The sequence below is a fragment of the Anomaloglossus baeobatrachus genome, chromosome 7, assembly GCF_048569485.1.
Source record: "Anomaloglossus baeobatrachus isolate aAnoBae1 chromosome 7, aAnoBae1.hap1, whole genome shotgun sequence".
NCBI lineage: Eukaryota > Metazoa > Chordata > Amphibia > Anura > Aromobatidae > Anomaloglossus > Anomaloglossus baeobatrachus.
The window spans coordinates 311,271,330-311,290,870 of NC_134359.1; the positions used below are offsets into that span (position 1 = coordinate 311,271,330).

At 51.0% G+C, this 19,541-nt stretch overlaps 1 protein-coding gene across 1 annotated transcript in view; it reads right to left on the minus strand.

Moving 5' to 3' along the window:
- Positions 1-19,541, minus strand: part of LOC142246866 (carbonic anhydrase 4-like) — a 183,083-nt gene that overhangs the window by 122,448 nt on the left and 41,094 nt on the right. Inside the window, exons 2-3 of the mRNA XM_075319917.1 lie at positions 12,097-12,261; positions 11,308-11,450 (exon numbers count right to left, since the gene is read on the minus strand). Of these exons, the coding sequence (XP_075176032.1) occupies positions 11,308-11,450; positions 12,097-12,261 (308 nt within the window). The remainder of the gene's footprint in view (positions 1-11,307; positions 11,451-12,096; positions 12,262-19,541) is intronic.

The following is a 19,541-nucleotide window of genomic DNA, read 5'->3' on the forward strand; positions in this document are numbered from 1 at the left end:
ATCGAAGCGCGTCCACCACCGCTTGTACCTGTTCCAAGTGGGTCTGCCAATCGGAGCTGTAAATAATGATGTCATCCAGGTACGCTGATGCATACGCCTGGTGGGGTTCCAGCACTAAGTCCATCAACCTCTGGAACGTGGCCGGAGCGCCATGTAACCCAAAAGGCAAGACAACATAGTGGAAGAGACCCTCCGGCGTAACAAAAGCGGTTTTCTCCTTGGCGGACTCCGTTAGTGGCACCTGCCAGTACCCTTTGGTCAGGTCGAGCGTGGTAAAATATCGCGCCTGTCCCAGCCTATCAATCAGCTCATCCACCCGGGGCATGGGGTAGAGATCGAACTTGGATATTTCGTTCAATCTCCTAAAGTCATTGCAGAACCTTAAGGAGCCATCGGGTTTTGGTATTAGTACAATCGGACTAGCCCATTCACTCCGGGATTTTTCGATGACCCCCAGGCGTAACATTGTCTTTACTTCCTCCGATATGGCTTGTCGTCGAGCCTCCGGTACCCGGTATGACTTCAGGCGTACCTTCAGGTGGGGCTCGGTGACAATATCATGTCGTATCAGACTGGTCCTACCGGGCAGCTCGGAGAAGACATCGGGGTTCTGCTGAACCAACCGTCTGGCCTCTCGCCTCTGTTGCTTGGTGAGGGCTTCTCCAATCCTTACTTCCGGTTCGTCCTCTCCGGAGGTCGCTGGAGCCGGATGTGAACGACCCGAAGAGGAGGGAGGTGGGGAAAAAACAGCCATCAGGCTTTCCCGTTCCTGCCAAGGTTTTAATAGGTTGACATGGTATATTTGTTCAGGTTTCCGCCTACCGGGCTGCAATACTTTATAGTTAACCACCCCTACTCTTTCCTTTATCTCGTAGGGGCCTTGCCACTGAGCCAGGAATTTGCTCTCCGCCGTGGGGATCAATACCAACACCCGATCCCCGGGTTTAAAGGTCCGCACGGTGGCTTGTCTATTGTAGCGGCCGCTTTGCGCGGCCTGAGCCTCCTGTAAGTGCTCCTTCACAATTGGCATGACCGCGCTTATGCGGTTCTGCATACCCAAAATGTGTTCAATCACACTTTTATGGGGGGTGGGCTCTTGTTCCCATGTTTCCTTTGCCAGGTCCAACAATCCCCGGGGATGTCGCCCGTATAACAATTCAAAAGGCGAAAACCCCGTGGATGCCTGTGGCACCTCTCGTATGGCAAACATCAAATAGGGAAGCATCATATCCCAGTCTTTCCCGTCTTTTGAAATCACCCTTCTTAGCATGGTTTTCAGGGTTTTATTGAAACGCTCGACTAAACCGTCCGTTTGCGGATGATACACAGACGTACGCAACTGCTTGATCTGGAGTAGCCGGCATAGCTCTTTGGTCACTTTAGACATGAATGGGGTCCCCTGATCCGTAAGGATCTCCTTGGGCAATCCCACCCGGCAGAACACAGCAAACAACTCCCGAGCTATAAGCTTGGCTGCAGTATGTCTGAGAGGTATCGCCTCGGGATACCGGGTGGCATAGTCAACGATCACTAGGATGTGTTGGTGCCCTCGAGCGGACTTTACGAGGGGCCCCACCAGATCCATCCCTATCCGTTCAAAAGGGACTTCTATAATGGGTAACGGTACCAACGGACTGCGAAAATGGGTCAGGGGTGCAGTAAGCTGACACTCCGGGCAGGTTTCGCAGAACCGTTTTACCTCCCCAAAGACCCCGGGCCAATAGAACCTTTGCAATATTCGCTCCTGCGTTTTCTTGACCCCTAGGTGGCCACTCATCAGGTGTTTATGAGCCAAGTCGAGGACCCGCCGGCGATGCGGCTGGGGCACCACCAACTGTTCTACCCCTACGCCCCGTATTTCATCTACCCGGTAGAGTAAATCCCGCTTAAGAGCGAAATGGGGGTACCTTACCTGGGCACTGGGCAGCTGTGCCACCCCGTCAACTACTGTCACCCGACTCCGGGCATGTATTAACGTAGGGTCCTGGAGTTGGGCTGTCCCAAACGCATCCGGGGACGCCTCCAACTCCGGGATGGGCTCGACCGTCTCAGCCTCTCCTGCCAATACCTCTAGGGGTGACCTATCGGGTTCACACTCTGTCCCTATCATCGTGACCCCTACGGCAGGTGTCCCGGATTCAGGATTGTAGGGCTCAGGTCCCGGACCGACCAATATCTGAGGGGACTTAGGGGGTCCCCTCCATAAAGTCCAAAAATAGGGCAGATCCCTTCCTAGGATCACGTCATAAGGAAGAGTGTTAAGAAGTCCCACCTCATGTTGCACCTGACCGCAAGGTGCTGTGATGGTGACAATCCCCGTGGGATAGTCGTGGCGGTCCCCATGTATGCAAACCACCCCCACAGTGCGTCCTGTGGCCTTTACTTTAGCTCTCAAGGTGGATCGCACAAGGGTCACTAAGCTTCCGGAATCCAACAATCCTGTAACCGGACATCCATTCACCTGTATTTGGCACAAGTGGGGCTCTGTCTCTGGGGAGACCAGGTCAGCGGTACACACCACCTGAGCATACATTGAACCCCGCCGGGTAACCCCACAATCCATGGGCTCCGTGGTCAGGGGACACTGGGCTTCCATATGTCCCACCCGCTGGCACCGCCAACATCTAATAGGGAAGGAAACCCCCTTGACAAGTTGTCGTTTAGGGTACATGGCCTTCCGGACCTCAGGAACGGCGGGCGCGGCCTCAGCCAGGATGGTAGCGGACTCCTGTACCGGTGTCGGCGGTGGGTCCTTGGCCCTAGGCTTGGAGGGGCCGGACCGACGGGCGGTACGCAAAGTCTCAGTGTCCCGTATCAAGTCCTGCGTAGCCACATGCCGCTCTACCAGGGACACTAATTGGTCCAGGGTACTCGGGTCACCCTGTCCTACCCACCGTTGAACGGTGACGGGTAAAGTGCGCACAAAACGATCCACTACTACCCTTTCCACCATTTGCGCCGGGCTCAGAGTGTCAGGCTGCAACCACTTTTTTACAAGATGTAATAAGTCATAGGCCTGGGAGCGTACGGGTTTGGCTTCCTCATAGAACCACTGATTTACCCGCTGAGCCCGTACATAGGTATTCACCCCCAACCGAGCCAGTATTTCGGCTTTCAGGGTCACATAGTCAATGGCGTCCTCGGTACCGAGGTCCAGGTACGCTTTTTGGGGTTCCCCCGTCAGATAGGGCGACAATACCTCAGCCCACTGCGGGGTCGGCAGCTTTTCCCGCTCGGCCACCCGCTCAAACACCGCCAGGAACGCTTCCACATCATCACCCGGGGTCATCTTTTGCAACGCTTGTCTCACCGCTTTCCGGACGCTGCCGTCGTCACCCGGTCCCGGGGTTGTTGCTGCCGGTCCGGCACGGATCGACTTGGCCAGGAGAACCATCTGTTCTTGGTGCCTTTTTTCCTGCAATTGTAAGGCTTGCTGCTGACGTGCATTGGCCTGCTCCATCTGTTCTTGGTGCCTTTTGTCCTGCACTTGCAAGGATTGCTGCTGACGTGCATTGGCCTGCTCCATCTGTTCTTGGTGCATTTTGACCTGCACTTGCAAGGATTGCTGCTGACGTGCATTGGCCTGATCCAACTGTTCTTGGAGTTTTTTTTCCTGCACTTGCAAGGATTGGAGCAGGTGTGCATTGGTCTGTTGCTGCTGTGCATTAGCCTGAGCCAAATGCTTTAGTATGTCCTCCATGGCGTCGCCGGGTTTGGGCTGTAGTATAGCCGCTCGAATCCAGGACATGCGCAGCTGGGTCACCAGGGATGGATGCTACACCTCACCGGCTGTCATGCCCGCCGATTCTCCACCATATGTGAGGTAGCACGGTCGGCTGCGCAGCAGAAGACACGGGATCCAGGCATCAAGGTTCACAGCACACGGTTTTAATGTCCAAACAAAAAAAGTCCATAACAAAATACATGTGCCTCTCCAGCAGAGGGCTCAGGAAGTTCTGGTCACTTCCCCCACACCCGGCACACCTGCCCTCGTTCCTGTTTCCTTTTAACCCTTCCTTAAGCCTGTAGGGAAACAGCATTAACCCTATAGTGGATTTACTTTCTATCATGGAGTGAGCACAACCTGGGCGAGACATACCGGCCGTCATAGATAACCCCGGTCACAGTCTCACACAAGTTATAAGCACGTGGTTGACGTGTTTCAGAATTTAGACTTCCTTAATCATAACCATGACAAACATTACAACAGAAAGAGTATAAATGGAAAAACAAAAGGAATTGGGGAGGAGGAAGAAACATAATTGCATAAACCAGAACACGTGAGAATAGAGACCACAAGAATGCAATTAACCAGTTATATGCTAGGAAACATATCAGGGTTAGGGTTAGGCTCATCTATATGTGACTGGGCTGCAGGGGCTCATCTATATATATATCTATCTATTATAAATTATAAATCGTTGATGAATAGACCTGATTAGATTGGGAGCGCTTATGTACAACTTGCTTATGAACAAATATAAATGTCACTGCAAGTGAGCATGGATGAATTGCAGGCTCTACAGACTGATTTTAAGCAACAACTGTTACTTCATATGAGCATTATTTATAGCTATCATGGATTCAAGTAAAAGCCCTTGTATACAGCCTCACAGTATCACTTGTAGCTACATTCATTGCTTATAAGCAGGCTGTATACAAGTGCTTTTACTTTAATCAATGCTATTTAAATAATTTATATATATAATATATATAAATATAATAATTTCTATATATATATTGGACTTTTTTTTAGAGAGATCATCTTGTGCATGCTTATTTCAACTAAACATCCAAGCAGTCTACAATTCTACACACGGGTAGATACCACAGCCTCTGATTCCAGTTTATTCTATTCAGCGCTATAATGCTATATACATTTTTTACGGCATACAGGTATCAATATTTGCATCCCATTCATCAGCATTCACATTAAAATGTAAAAATTTATTGTATATTTTTCATGAATGTTAAGCGCGGTGGATTTTTGTATTATTACATGTTTTTTCAATTCTTTATTAATATGATTATTATTATATGTTTTCCAGTACATTGTTATGTATATGTGTGTGTCGCCCTGGGCAAGCCAGGGGACACAGGTCACAACACCACCACACCCCACACTCCAGGTAGGCACATCACAGCTAACCACAAATCCTTGTTGCCTTCCTCCAGAGGTTGATGATGCACACCAGGGGGTGGGCCAGGCGGTTGGCTCCGCCCACCGAGGAGCTCACAACACTGGAGGCAGGAAGTAACCAGGCAGATAGCTCAGGGACGAGCTTGAGTGAACAGCAGATTAGCCCAGGGAGGGCAAGTGTGAGGAGTTAAGGAGTAGTCTAGACAGGGCAAAAGTAAACAACTAAGTGAAAGTGAAGGAAGGAAAGTAGTAAAGGAGGAAAAGCAAGCAAAGTAACAGAAGAGAAAGACAGCCTGAAGGGTCCAGCTTTGTGAGGGCCAGAACAGCAAGGTCAGCAACGGCGGTGACTGTCTGGAGGGGGACCGTTTGGAAGTTCCTGGAAGGACCCCGTTGGCTGTGTGCCCGGTGGTCTGGAGCAGTGTTCCGAAGGACAGTCAGCACCAGGGCAGGGGCCTCTCGGACCCCGGCAAGGCTAGGAGTCGCCAGATTTGCCAAATCCGTCAGTGACGGGGACGCAGATCCCCCAACAACCAAGTCCCGATTGAAGGCAACAGCCCAACCCGTATTGGAGAGACACCGCCACCGCCACGGCACAAGTTTCTCAGGGCCAGCGCCTGCGGGCAAAGTGTAGAGCTCCTCCGGCCCAGATTGCAGCCGGGGAGCGGGTAACCGGAGGGAATCCACCACTACCATCAGTCAACACAGGTGCAAGGAAGAGGGACATCACCGTTACCTACCGGGAGTGCAGGTGCAGCCGTCTGTCGGACCGTCCTACCAGCCGTTGGTTTACCGTACAAACTGTGTCCGTGTGTCAGGCTGAGTGAGTACCATAGTGCCGCAAGGCACAGCGCTGCCCCCGCGTCCCTGCGCCCTCCAGGCCCTACACTTCACATCTCATCACCGGGCCCCGGGATCACCAACCCCTACCCACGGAGGGGCAACACAACACCTGGCTGCTCCGCATCACCATCCCCGGGACCCCCACACTGAGCAGCGGTGGTGCAATCACCACAACCGTGGGTGGCGTCACGAACTATAACAATCCCCACACCCAACAAACACCCCCTTTCACTCACGGGCGAGGAGTGTCGCTCGAGAAACCCCGGGATCCGGCCCACAGCTCGAGCCACCAGGAGCAGCTGCCGGACCCGAGCAGAAGGGGTGAGCGCGGTGTGCTGACACCCTCCTCCCCGCCCGCGACAACTTGGCGTCACAAACAGGATCTTACCGCTCTGCCGTCAGGTAGAGGTGCGCCTTGTTACCGCCGGAGGCATCCGGCAGAAAAATTTCAGAAGCCGCCATCTTTGGCGCGAAAAGTTCCCGCTCGAGCGTCTTCTCGAGCAGTAGAGGCGCGAAGACCAAAACCCCGCCCCGAGAGAGGAGGGGCCGAAAAGAGCTAAGGGGGACGCGATGGCGGCCGGCCGCATGTAGCTGCGGCTATAAAAGCAGGGACGCCAGGACTCTGCAAACATCCCGTTCCTGGAAGCAAACGAACCAGCCGTCATGTGGATGCCGTCCCGCGACACCGTACCCCCCGCGCCTGGAACCGCGGCGTGGGTGGAGATCCGGACCGCGCAGCTCTACCAACGGCTGCAGGTGAAGATGCAGCTCCTCATGGAGGAGTGGGAGGCCGACATGGCGGACGTTGTAGCCACCGTGCGGAGACGCGAGGAGGAAGCGGAGAAAGGGAGGGTGAGTGACCCACGTCCCGATGCCCTTGAGGGGCCGGTCATCGCGGCTGTGGGGCCCGGTCCAAGCCCTCTCCCTTCGCTGCCTCCCTCGCCACCCGTTCCGGAGGCCGTGACCCCGCCACTAGGCCTGCTACCACCGCAACCGGTAGCAGTACCCAGCGTCCCCGCCCAAGCGGGCCAACCTGTAGCCGGAGCCCGCAGCCAGTCAGCGGTGTTGCCGTGGAAGACTCCGAAGACCGAACCGGAGGCATCCCCTGAGACACTCCCCGAGCCGGAGCCGAAGACCCGTTCCGAGCCGAAGGCCCGGCAGCAGAAAGCCCCTATGCCCATCCCCCACACCTCGGCTGAGGTAGCGCCGGGTTGCTGCTGCAAGGCAGCGCCCAAGGCCATGACACCGCGGGATACGCTGCCCACTTTCCTGACAGTGGGTAACGTGCTGGATGTCCCGCGGGGCTCAACCCGTGCGCCGGCGCTGGCAGCAGCGCCGTACTGGGATAGGGAGCCGGTACCGCTGGGCCTGGAGATCACCGAAAGGGAAAGGAAGAAGGCCGAGCTGGTGGCCAGAGCGATCCGGGAGAAGGAGAATCTCCGGCAAGCGACATTCCGTGACCGGGGACCGCTGCACGAGGGACAGGTGAGGCGGTTTGATGTCCGCCGGGGCTACGGGTTCATCTACGAGCCAGGCCTGGAGGCCGAGGTGTTTGTAGCCCGGCGGGATGTGCATGCTCACCTGCCCGAAGAACATCCCGGCCGTAACCTGATGCCGGGAGATATTGTGCACTATACCCGGCACTTTGGGGAGCGAGGGTGGTTTGCGCTGGACGTTAACCTCAGGAGGGGCCCGGAGGCCCGAGCGAGCGCAGACCTCTACCCCTTGCCAGCAGCCCCAGCGCTTGAAAGACCGGAGTAGGGCAATGGATGCCCGCAGCACCGTCCCCGTTGGGACCACCACTGAAGTTGTTGTTGTTGTTTAAAAGTTTGAAAGTCTGCAAATGATAAGAAGAAAATGATCCCCGAGTTTTCACCTGATTTGCTTTTGTGATTGAACCGGCAGGAGCCGGCACCGTTGTCCCCGTGGGGACCGTTTAAAATGCATGGGAACTATCCATGGACAAGCCCGTGAACTTGCAGGGCACCACAAACGTTAAGTGGCTTGTAAATATGTTGGTTACCGTTACCGTTTCCGCAATGCCGCCTCCGGAGAGGCAGGTTGGAGGGAGGGCCCTGAGCAGAGCAGGCTAGGGCCCAGCCACCAAAGGAACCGGTGGCCACCCTCTGGAGGGGAAGGACAGATCCCGCTCGGGTAACTTGTGCTGGACTGTGGGTCAAGGGGTGCTGCCTGGGTTTTAGGGGCAGCATCAGGGCCAGGTTGCTTGGGTGGGAGAGAGCGGAAACCGTGACCGTACACCGTTGCAACGTTTAAGTAAATGTGCCTCCCGTCTTGGGAAGAGTTTTGATTAAAAATGTTATTTATGTTTTCTTAACCCTGTTACCCCCTTTTACAGAAAAATAAAACCGGTGTAGGACGGCAGCCCGCGGACGGTCTGCATTTTGCTAAGGGGGAATGTGTCGCCCTGGGCAAGCCAGGGGACACAGGTCACAACACCACCACACCCCACACTCCAGGTAGGCACATCACAGCTAACCACAAATCCTTGTTGCCTTCCTCCAGAGGTTGATGATGCACACCAGGGGGTGGGCCAGGCGGTTGGCTCCGCCCACCGAGGAGCTCACAACACTGGAGGCAGGAAGTAACCAGGCAGATAGCTCAGGGACGAGCTTGAGTGAACAGCAGATTAGCCCAGGGAGGGCAAGTGTGAGGAGTTAAGGAGTAGTCTAGACAGGGCAAAAGTAAACAACTAAGTGAAAGTGAAGGAAGGAAAGTAGTAAAGGAGGAAAAGCAAGCAAAGTAACAGAAGAGAAAGACAGCCTGAAGGGTCCAGCTTTGTGAGGGCCAGAACAGCAAGGTCAGCAACGGCGGTGACTGTCTGGAGGGGGACCGTTTGGAAGTTCCTGGAAGGACCCCGTTGGCTGTGTGCCCGGTGGTCTGGAGCAGTGTTCCGAAGGACAGTCAGCACCAGGGCAGGGGCCTCTCGGACCCCGGCAAGGCTAGGAGTCGCCAGATTTGCCAAATCCGTCAGTGACGGGGACGCAGATCCCCCAACAACCAAGTCCCGATTGAAGGCAACAGCCCAACCCGTACTGGAGAGACACCGCCACCGCCACGGCACAAGTTTCTCAGGGCCAGCGCCTGCGGGCAAAGTGTAGAGCTCCTCCGGCCCAGATTGCAGACGGGGAGCGGGTAACCGGAGGGAATCCACCGCTACCATCAGTCAACACAGGTGCAAGGAAGAGGGACATCACTGTCACCTACCGGGAGTGCAGGTGCAGCCGTCTGTGGGACCGTCCTACCAGCCGTTGGTTTACCGTACAAACTGTGTCCGTGTGTCAGGCTGAGTGAGTACCATAGTGCCGCAAGGCACAGCGCTGCCCCCGCGTCCCTGCGCCCTCCAGGCCCTACACTTCACATCTCATCACCGGGCCCCGGGATCACCAACCCCTACCCACGGAGGGGCAACACAACACCTGGCTGCTCCGCATCACCATCCCCGGGACCCCCACACTGAGCAGCGGTGGTGCAATCACCACAACCGTGGGTGGCGTCACGAACTATAACAATCCCCACACCCAACAAACACCCCCTTTCACTCACGGGCGAGGAGTGTCGCTCGAGAAACCCCGGGATCCGGCCCACAGCTCGAGCCACCAGGAGCAGCTGCCGGACCCGAGCAGAAGGGGTGAGCGCGGTGTGCTGACACCCTCCTCCCCGCCCGCGACATGTGCACATATTCCCCTTCTTTCTTCCTCGCTGGCTCAATCACTGTCATTAGTCTAATCTGTGGATTCTGCTCCATGCTCGGTCCATTGTTGGGCTCTATACACATTACCAGTTTGTGTTTCCATCTGTCATGATTAAGGGCAGGGGGTCTGCCTGAAACGCGTAGACGGATGCCTGCTCTACTAATGCTGGAGTTATGGACTCGTTCTGTTTTTAATGTTTTTGTATTAAAAGTCATGTTTTAATTTTTATTTGGCCGTTGCTGGATCCCTTCAATTTTTGCTCACTCATATATACATGACTAGACTGCAGGGGACTCAGATATACGTGACTAGACAGCAGGGGACTCAGATATACGTGACTAGACAGCAGGGGACTCAGATATACATGACTAGATTGCAGGGGACTCAGATATAAGTGACTAGATTGCAGGGGACTCAGCTATACGTGACTAGATTGCAGGGGATCATCTCTATGTGAATGTCTTTGGCTTTGTGATCTTTTTTTGTTTCTATGGTAATGAATGTTACATCACATGAAAGCCTTATGTGTCTAATATATGTTTTCAAAATTTTGTGTTTGTTGCTTATGGCAACAGTGTTCTACACAAGCAGGAAAACAAAATGGCGGAGTCTAATGCGGTATTCACACAACTGAGAGCAGAGGATGATAAAATTCTTGTTTCTACAAGGAAAGTCCGCGGCGGATAGTCATGGTGATATGTCGCAGACATTGGGGGATCAATGCCCTTCATAGAGGAAGCGATCTGCAAAGTGGCTCCCTAAATGTCTGACAACAGATCAGAGAAGCAGCGAGTGACAACTTCCCGGTCCATTTGTCAGTGTTTCCGGACTGATAAGAACTTCCTGGAGCGACCGGTCACTATGGATGAGACCTGGATTTATTTGTATGACGCTGAAAACAAGGACCAGTCAAAAGAGTGGAGGCACAGTGGTTCTCCTCATCCAAAGAAGTTCAGGGTGCAAAAATCAGCCACTAAGGTGATGGCGTCTGTGTTCTGGGATAAGGAGGGCGTGCTGCTAGTGGACTACCTTCAAAAGGGTTCCACCATCAATGCATGGTATTACATTGAACTTTTGGACCAACTGAAGGCAGCTCTGAATGCCAAAAGGCGCGGCAAGCTGTCCAAAGGAATCTTGTTACTGCAAGACAACTCCTCCGCTCACACCACACAAGCGACCACGGCAAAACTGGCAAAGCTGGACTTCCAGCTGGTGACCACTCACCTTATTCACCAGATCTACCTCCCTCTGACTAACATCTGTTTCCAATCCTGAAGAAACACCTCAAGGATGCCAAATTTCACACCATTTCTAATGCCATGGTTATTACGGATGCCTGGTTTGGGACACAACTGAAATCCTTCTTTTTGCTAGGCTTACAGAACTTGGAATACCGATGTAAGAAGTGTGTTGTCATCAGAGGAAAGTGTGTGGAAGAAATGGAAAGTTTCATCATCCAAACTCGCTTCTTTATGGGTAAAGCCAGCAGCCCCTCGTATACATGACTGGGTTGTTGAGCTGTTCCCACCTAATTAGAGAATTACTAAAATTACTTCCCACACTTTAACCTCACATATGTGTGAGGGGACCTTGTGTGCCCCCGTGCCCTTTTACCTCCATAGGGTACTGCCGTCCCATCAGTCGGTGCTCAGAGCCATTGGTGCCATTTCCCCAGTGGAAATGAAAAGCAGTAGCTATGTATGTTGCAGGGAGCCCCCCTCCAGATACCGAGACCCCATCGCTGATGGAAACTTCCACTGTTAAGAGAATTAAAGAAGTCACTGATACATGACCCTGAGAGATAAAACTATGTCAGTCCTATCCCTCCAAAGTGAAGGAACAGTATGAGTATAGCGTGTCCATGTAACTAGCGGAGGCCTGTGGCCTTCTTCTACTCCATTGACTTCTGTGTCCATTGGGTTATGCTCAGCTCTGCTCCTTACTCCATCCAGCATCAGGACTCCTGGGCCCGATTCAAGTACCGAGTACAATGGAAGTCAATGGGAAACTCCAGCATTGTTAATCTCTTATACTTGATGCTCAATCGAGTAACAAGTTGTGGCGCGCACGCTCACTCATTACTATGTTTAATATCAGTGCATGCAGCTATGGGACTATAATCTGTGGGATTAGTATGAATGCAATGGGTCTATGTGGAATTAATATCAGTGCTGTATGTTTATATGAATATAATTAGTGGGATTAGTATCAATGCTGTGTGCCTGTTGGATTATAATTAGTGAGATTAGCAGCTATGAGATTATAATCCTTGAGATTAGGACTAGTGCTGAGTGTCTGGATGAGACCGGGCTGTGCAGTGACGTCAGTATTGCCACTGTGTGCTGCGGATTTGTTTGGGTATCACTATAGGGGCACTGGATTTGCTTCTGCAGTGATGGCTACCTGTGTGCCCCGTGTTGCTCAAGGTCTGCAGGGCGTCCTTATTACTGTAGTTGGTAAACACCAATTGGCCCAGGCTCCCATTGAAGTGAACAGAGGCTTCTTCTATGTCTATAGGTGACTGTCGTGTTCCATTACAGAAGCCCAATGATGTCCAAGTGATTGGACCTGAGGAGCAAAAACGAAATCAACAATCAGTATCAGATCTAATTATCTAAACCATGGGTCCTCAATTCCAGTCCTCAAGGGCCGCCAACAGTGCATGTTTTCAGGAATTCCTTAGTATTGCACATGTGATAATTTAATCACCTGCACAGTTGATGATTGTAACACCCATGCACTGCTAAGGAAATCCTGAAAACATGCACTGTTGGCGGCCCTCGAGGACTGGAGTTGGGGAACCCTGATCTAAACAGAAGTTATCACAGCTGCCACAGAGTGACCAAAGACCCCTACACTGTAACCAAAGACCCCCACACAGCGAGCACACCCCCCACATAGAGACCACAGCCCCTACAGAGAAACCAAAGACCCCCACACAATGAACACAGCCCTCACGAAAAGAGCACAGCATCCTCACACTGTCTAACACTGTGACTACAGGGACCAAAGATGCCCACACAGGGACCAAAGACCCCCACACAGGGACCAAACATGCCCACACAATGAACACAGCCCTCACGAAAAGAGCACAGCATCCTCACACTGTGACTACAGGGACCAAAGACGCCCACACAGGGACCAAAGACCCCCACACAGGGACAAAAGACCAGCACACAATGAACACAGCCCTCACAAAAAGAGAACAGTATCCTAACACCGTGACTATAGTAACCAAAGACCCCCATACAGGGACCAAAGATGCTCACACAGGGACCAAAGACCCCCATACAGGGACCAAAGATGCCCACACAGGGACCAAAGACCCCCACACAGGGACCAAAGATGCCCACACAGGGACAAAAGCCTTGCAATAGCAACCAAAGTCCCCACATCAGAGACAACAGCAACCACACAGTATTGACTACAGTACATGCCCATCACAAGCTACAAATATGTCTACCGAATGGAAGACAATAACTAAGGAAAGACTTACCACAGGATGGCTCAGTGTAACACCAATCTGGAAGAGATAGGAGGAGTCATGAAAGATGGCAAAGGCATAGATACAAGTCATGAACCGTTGGAAAGATCATGAGATGATAAAGAAGACATGGCCACAGGTCATCATTCACAGAAGTTGTCATGTGATAATCAAGAAGTCATGAATATAGTCAGATGTTATAGTAGGGGTTATATGATGATGGTACAGCGCCCCTGAGACCCTCAGGGCACTACAGGGAACTGCATCCTCTTGGGGATGCAGGACCTACCCCCTGGGACCTGTAACACCAGTGCCAGCAACAGCAACACACCTAATCCCAGTTGCCACTCACACCAGGGATAGTGGGAGGCCCACCAAGTGGGCAGAGCGAACCCAGGGACTAAATCACCTGGTGGGAGGGGGCAGGCCAGTCTGTGAGAGAACAGGAAGCAGTCTGTCAGAATGCAGTGAGGAGAGCAGACATGCCTCTAGCTGGGTCTGTGTAGCGGGGACTCGGGCACGGGAGTCAGATTGCCAGCCAGGGCAAGCGAGCACCTCTGGGCAGGAGTCAAGACCCCAGGGACAGTATGAGGAAGCCCCACTGGAATCTGGGCATGTACGGAGCACAGGGCCCTAGGTCAAGCACAGGTTTTAGACTGTTTGGCACATACCTACACGGTGAGGGCTCTCCAGGGGCCTCACTGACCTTTCAGAGCCGGGGGCATCAGCTGTAAACTAGGATCGGGGTTCAGACACTTACCTCCCCGCAGGGTCCGCACTGCCAGCCGAAAGGACAGACCGCTGTATCACAGCTGGGGGACCCCCAAAGTTCCAAGGTTCAGGGTCTCAACCACACTGAGAGTGCTGTCAAAGAGCAACCTGAGTCACTATCTAGCACTGGCAATTCAGGGACCGGAACCAGCAAGCCGAGGGTCCATGTGAGTAGAGACTGTTAAAGTTAACCTGGTGTGGTCTCCATCATTATACATCATACATCTCCCAGGCACAGCCGTACCTGCGGAGGGCCTACCATCATAGCTGCCACTACCACCATCCCTGGGAGTACCCACCTTGAGCAGCGCCGGTTCTCCATTCCTAACCGCAACCCGCTGGTGGCGTCATGAACATTAACTCTATTATCCCCTGTAAATACCCCCCTTTTATTAAGCGTCCCAAGGGCACGGGACCAGGGGCAACGGGCACCAGAGTGACATTCCTGTTTGCAACCGCCCGGGACCGAGTACCCCCTTCCCTGGGCGACACAATGGACAACTGATGGATACAGTCAGATATTATAATAAGGGTCATGAGATGATGGAGAAGTCATGGATACAGGTCAGATATTATCGGAAGGGGCAATGAGATGATGGAGAAGTCATCATGGATATGGTCAAATATTACAGGAAAGGGTCATCGGATGATGAAGTCATGGATAAGGTTAGATATTATAGGAGGGATCATAGGATGATGGAGAAGTCATGGATACAGTCAGATATTATAGGAAGGGGTCATGAGATGATAGAGAACAAACATAGGAAGACAAGGCCAATGGAATATCCTCTGTAGCAATATTCCAGTGTAGGCAGCTGAATAATCTTATTCATGGGATGTCCACACTGGAACTGGAACTGGCTCCTCGGAAATGTTCTAGTCATGGCCAGAATCTTCTGAAGCAGTTACAGTTTAATAAGGGGATTAGGAGAAGTTACAGAAGAAGGTTATAGCACAAACATATTTTATTCCTAATGTATAGTAATCACGCTGCGGAGCATAATTACCTGCTTTACTGCATGGACAGAACAGAAGCAGTAGAACAGCCACGCAATGAAGCTTCATAATGATTCAATTTACCTGCAGCAAAAAGGACGTTTACAAGTAAAAAGACTTGCACCCATACACCGTCCTCCCCAGGCTGCCCTCCAAATCTCCACACTTAATAGAATAGCATTGGGTTTCTAGCAGGATAGTCATGGCTTAGTATATATAATATACATTCATATTCAGGGATCTAGAGGATAGCCGCGTCTAGAGGCTGAATTACATTCTATATTTAAATTTGGGGGGGGGTTAGGAATTTTCATGAGCAAGACAATGCAATGAAATGATTACAGTATGAAAACTAAAGCATAATGAACTATATAATATGTGTCATTTTCTCTTCTTGAAGCTTTATGTACATCCTTTGAGAAAGTATAGAAAGTAGAAGAATAGACAGTACACAAGTGCTTATGCGGGAAATGTCCTGGAAATATTATCCCCTGGATAAATACAAGGCAAAGAGCCACTCCGACATCGAGAGCTGTGTAACGGGAGTCGCACCACAGTTCCCAAACCTTCACAAATTCATTCAGTTATTATAGACTATATGGTGGCATTAAATCAATGTGAGATACTAGAAGGCCTGTGCTCCAAGCTCCATATCGTAACTGCTTTTTATCTTAGAAATGATGGGAGCGGAATCCAAAATACTAACTATCATAGAGAGGTATCAAATGTTGAATAATCCCATTAATAATATTAACTACTTTCCAAAGTTAAAATCCTATGGGACAGTGGCACATCAAGTGCGAGAATTCAGCTTTCTTAGACCAAAATCTATGACATTCCCAGGAAGAGCCTATGGGCTGTAGAAAGTTGAACTAGTCTATTCTTTATAGAGGAGGAGACATTTTGGATACATTTTTCCCCCAAAGAATTCCTAAGTGTAGTTCTCCCCTCTGACTTCTTTCCATTGTCTTCTCGAATGACTATTACATCTCATCATGTTGGAATTAAAGATTACGCGGGAAGGATGTCTATTCACATCATTATTTCTTGTCTTTACTTGTCCATTTGTTATTGGATCTCTCGCATAATCTTTTTGTCCAATTCGTTTTTTGTATTTATTACTTCTCCAAAATTCCTCGAGGGATGATACTCCTCAAAAGGTCTTCAGCGCATAATTTTCCCCTTATCATTTCTCCTAAACTTAATAATAATAATAATAATAATAATAATAATAAAAAATCTAGAAGTATTTGGTTTCCCATCTTCAATAGGATTTAATTCACTCTCCATCGCTCTCCAATTACCGGAGGTGTCTTTTCCCATTTTGTTGCATCTTTTATCTCTATATTGATTTGCTCTTATCAGAGCTTTTTCCCTTATTTGTTCCTACAATTTTGCCAAGAACCCCAATATAAGTTTTAGGAGGAGTAGGAATTTGAAGAATTACATTTCCCCCAGTAAAATAAAAAAAAACAAGGTAAAGATATGATAAGAGAGAAACATTTTGTGTGAAAAATGGTTTGAAAGGTAAATTTGGCTGTGGAGCAGAGCTCCGGGGTGAATGAGTTGTGCAATGATTCCATCAAGATGTGATGAAATTTGTGCTAATATCACTGGGAAAGATTTCCTATTGATCAGATTCCTATTGTGCATCCTCGTTTGTTATCAACTTATTGGAGTGTGACTGTAAACTCCAATACGTGGGCCGTACGGTCCAAGAGTTTCATACTAGAATGAATAAGCACAGAATATTCGGAATGGGGGATGAGCCAGAGTCTTTCTAATCATTTCACTTTGGAACACGCAAAAAATCCAGAGAATGTGAAATTGGCCAGAATCAAACAAATTCCCTCCAGTGAATCTAGCAGATATCAGAGGCCAATCAATAGGGAATGGGTTTGGATATTCAGATTGACGACACTGTCCCCAGAGGGATTACATTTAACCACAGAACAGGCCTCTAAATGAAATAAAATGAATAATATACACTACAGTTCAAAAGTTTAGGGTCACTTAGATATTTCCTTATTTTTGAAAGAAAAGCACATTTTTTTCAATGAAGCTAACATTAAATTAAATAGAAATCCCCTCTATACGTTGTTAATGTGGTAAATGACTATACTAGCTGCAAACGGATGGTTTTTAATGCAATATCTACATAGGTGTATAGAGGCCCATTTCCAACAACCACCACTCCAGTGATCTAATGGTACATTGTGTTTGCAAACTGTATTAGGCCTCTGTGAGGCAAATCCCGGGATATGAAGATGAATTATGACTCCAGTCATAATCCCTCATCACTCCCTGGCAGTGCCCCCTCCCTTCTTGTTCTCAGTGTTCCACTTACACCTCCATGGCCATGTCCTGTGATATGGAAATTAGGTGGCTTAGGGACAATGGACACAGGATGACTCCCTGCCGTGACCCTGTAGTGGGGGCTGCTAGCTAGTTAGCAAGGCTATGGAAATAGCCAGACAGAACGACTCCAGTAAAAAATGGTTCATATCTCGCAAGCCATATTTCCGATAAATATGGCAACCATAAAAATGGTGTCTCCGCATGCGGACGATGCCGGCACACCCTTTTTATGGGAGCAGGACATTGGGAAATGCCCCAGGCGTGATATCAGCCAATGGGGAACTGGCAGACAGGTCATGAGTCCCCTCGTTCTGTAGCTAAATTCATAACTGTCACAATGAGAGCATTGGCGTCCGCCTACGACGCTCCCAGGCAAAGTTATGGCCCATATTCCATGTTGTGGATTGTCCATAACTCAAGCCAGGGGTGGAGCAGTGCTCCCTCTGAGGTCACTAAGGTAGGAGGGGACCTGGATCTGCCCAGGTTGATAACCCTACTTCGGCCATTTTCCAGGGTTCTTTTCGCTGGGGGCACGTGTAGGAAACATCTGTGGGAAGGATCCTAGAAACCTGGGTACAGCGCCCCCCTGTGGCCAGACGCAACAAGGTAACTGCTGGAACTGTGTATGCCTGTTTGTAACCCATGCTTTGATTGTAACTGTACTCTGACATATGTATATTCTGTAGATTCCCTATTGTATATATTGTAGTTTCTAGTGTGCTTTAGGCTGATTAAATTATATAATTAATCTTGGGCTGTTCTGTTATCTCGATCTTGAATCCCACGTCTGTGTGTTCGGCTAATAGTTACCGTAAATCGGTTGGTGGCAGCGAATTGTGCCAAGGATTATTGTGGGGAGGCCAGTGAGATTCGGGGAGATTTTATATATTCCGCCCGCGGAGGTCGGGGGAATATATACCTTACTCTCACCGGGGACCCTTCAATAATCGGCATAAGTAGTATAGCGGCCTCCTTGCTTATGGTCGGGCAATTCCATAATTGGCCTGACTATAAGAGGGGCGCTAGAGAGCGCGTCACGTGCTCTGTCTGTCGGTCGGGAGGTATAAAGGAGGGGTGACCCCCACTTGTTACCCCCCGATTGTGACGTACTGGTAGCCAGCGCGGGGGATTTCTGAGTGACCCCCCCGGTGGTTTGTGACATATTGGTGGCAAGCGGTGGGATCGAGATAATAGTGTGTGTGAGTGTGAGACCCATACTCCCAGACACTAAAGACTGCCTGCAGCAGCTGTGGCTGCTGGGGTCTTCAGACTAGCTCAACACTAGAGTGTCAGAGTGCAGATACTGTAAGGTGTGTGGAGGCATCAGGTGTCAGTTCTGTGTCAGTGACCAAAAGTCTGCAAGAATGGCTGATGGCACCAGGAGCAGAGCTATGCAACTGGCCAATGCTAAAGCAGGAGCCGAAGAGAGGGAGGACGGTGCTGTGGACAGTAATGAGGAGGTTGCCCACGAGTCCTCCAGGAGCTCGACGCCAGAAAACCGTTCTGCAGAGGACAGCGCACAAGCTGGCAATTATGGACAAGATGAGGAGCAGCTCACCCAAGGGTCCTCAACGAGCCAGATGCCAGCCCTCCGCTCTGCAAGGGACAGTGAATCACCAGGCTCCGCAGCGGGCCGCAGATCACCACGTGCCATTCCACCGAGCCTGGGAGGCTCGGATAGCCTTCTTCAAATGGCTATGGCCCTTCTCCAGGCTGGAGACCAGGAGGGCTACAAGGGACTCCTGGCAGAGCGCAGGGCAGAGCGGCAAGCAGCGCGTGAGGCTGAGGCTGCGGAGCGGCAGGCAGCGCGTGAAGAGCGGCAGGCAGAGCGTGACTACCAGCTGCAGCTAGCTCAGCTCCGGCCCTCATCAGCCACACGTGACCTTCAAGACACCAAACTTCCAAAGGTCCGTGTTGAGGACTTCCCAGTGCTGGAGAAGGATGGAGACTTGGACTCTTTCTTGACTGCTTTTGAACGGACTTGCTTGCAGCACCATCTGAACAAGGACCAGTGGGCCAAATACCTGACCCCCCGTTTAAGGGGTAAGGCCCTGGATATCCTTGGGGACTTGCCTGCTGAGGCAGATCAGGGCTACGACACCATCAAGCGGGCCCTGATCCAACAGTACAACCTCACCCCGGAGTCCTACCGCAAGAAGTTCCGGAGCCTACAGAAGGGACCAAAGGACTCCTGGGCTGACCACAGGCGGGCACTTGCCCGAGCTGCCGACCACTGGAC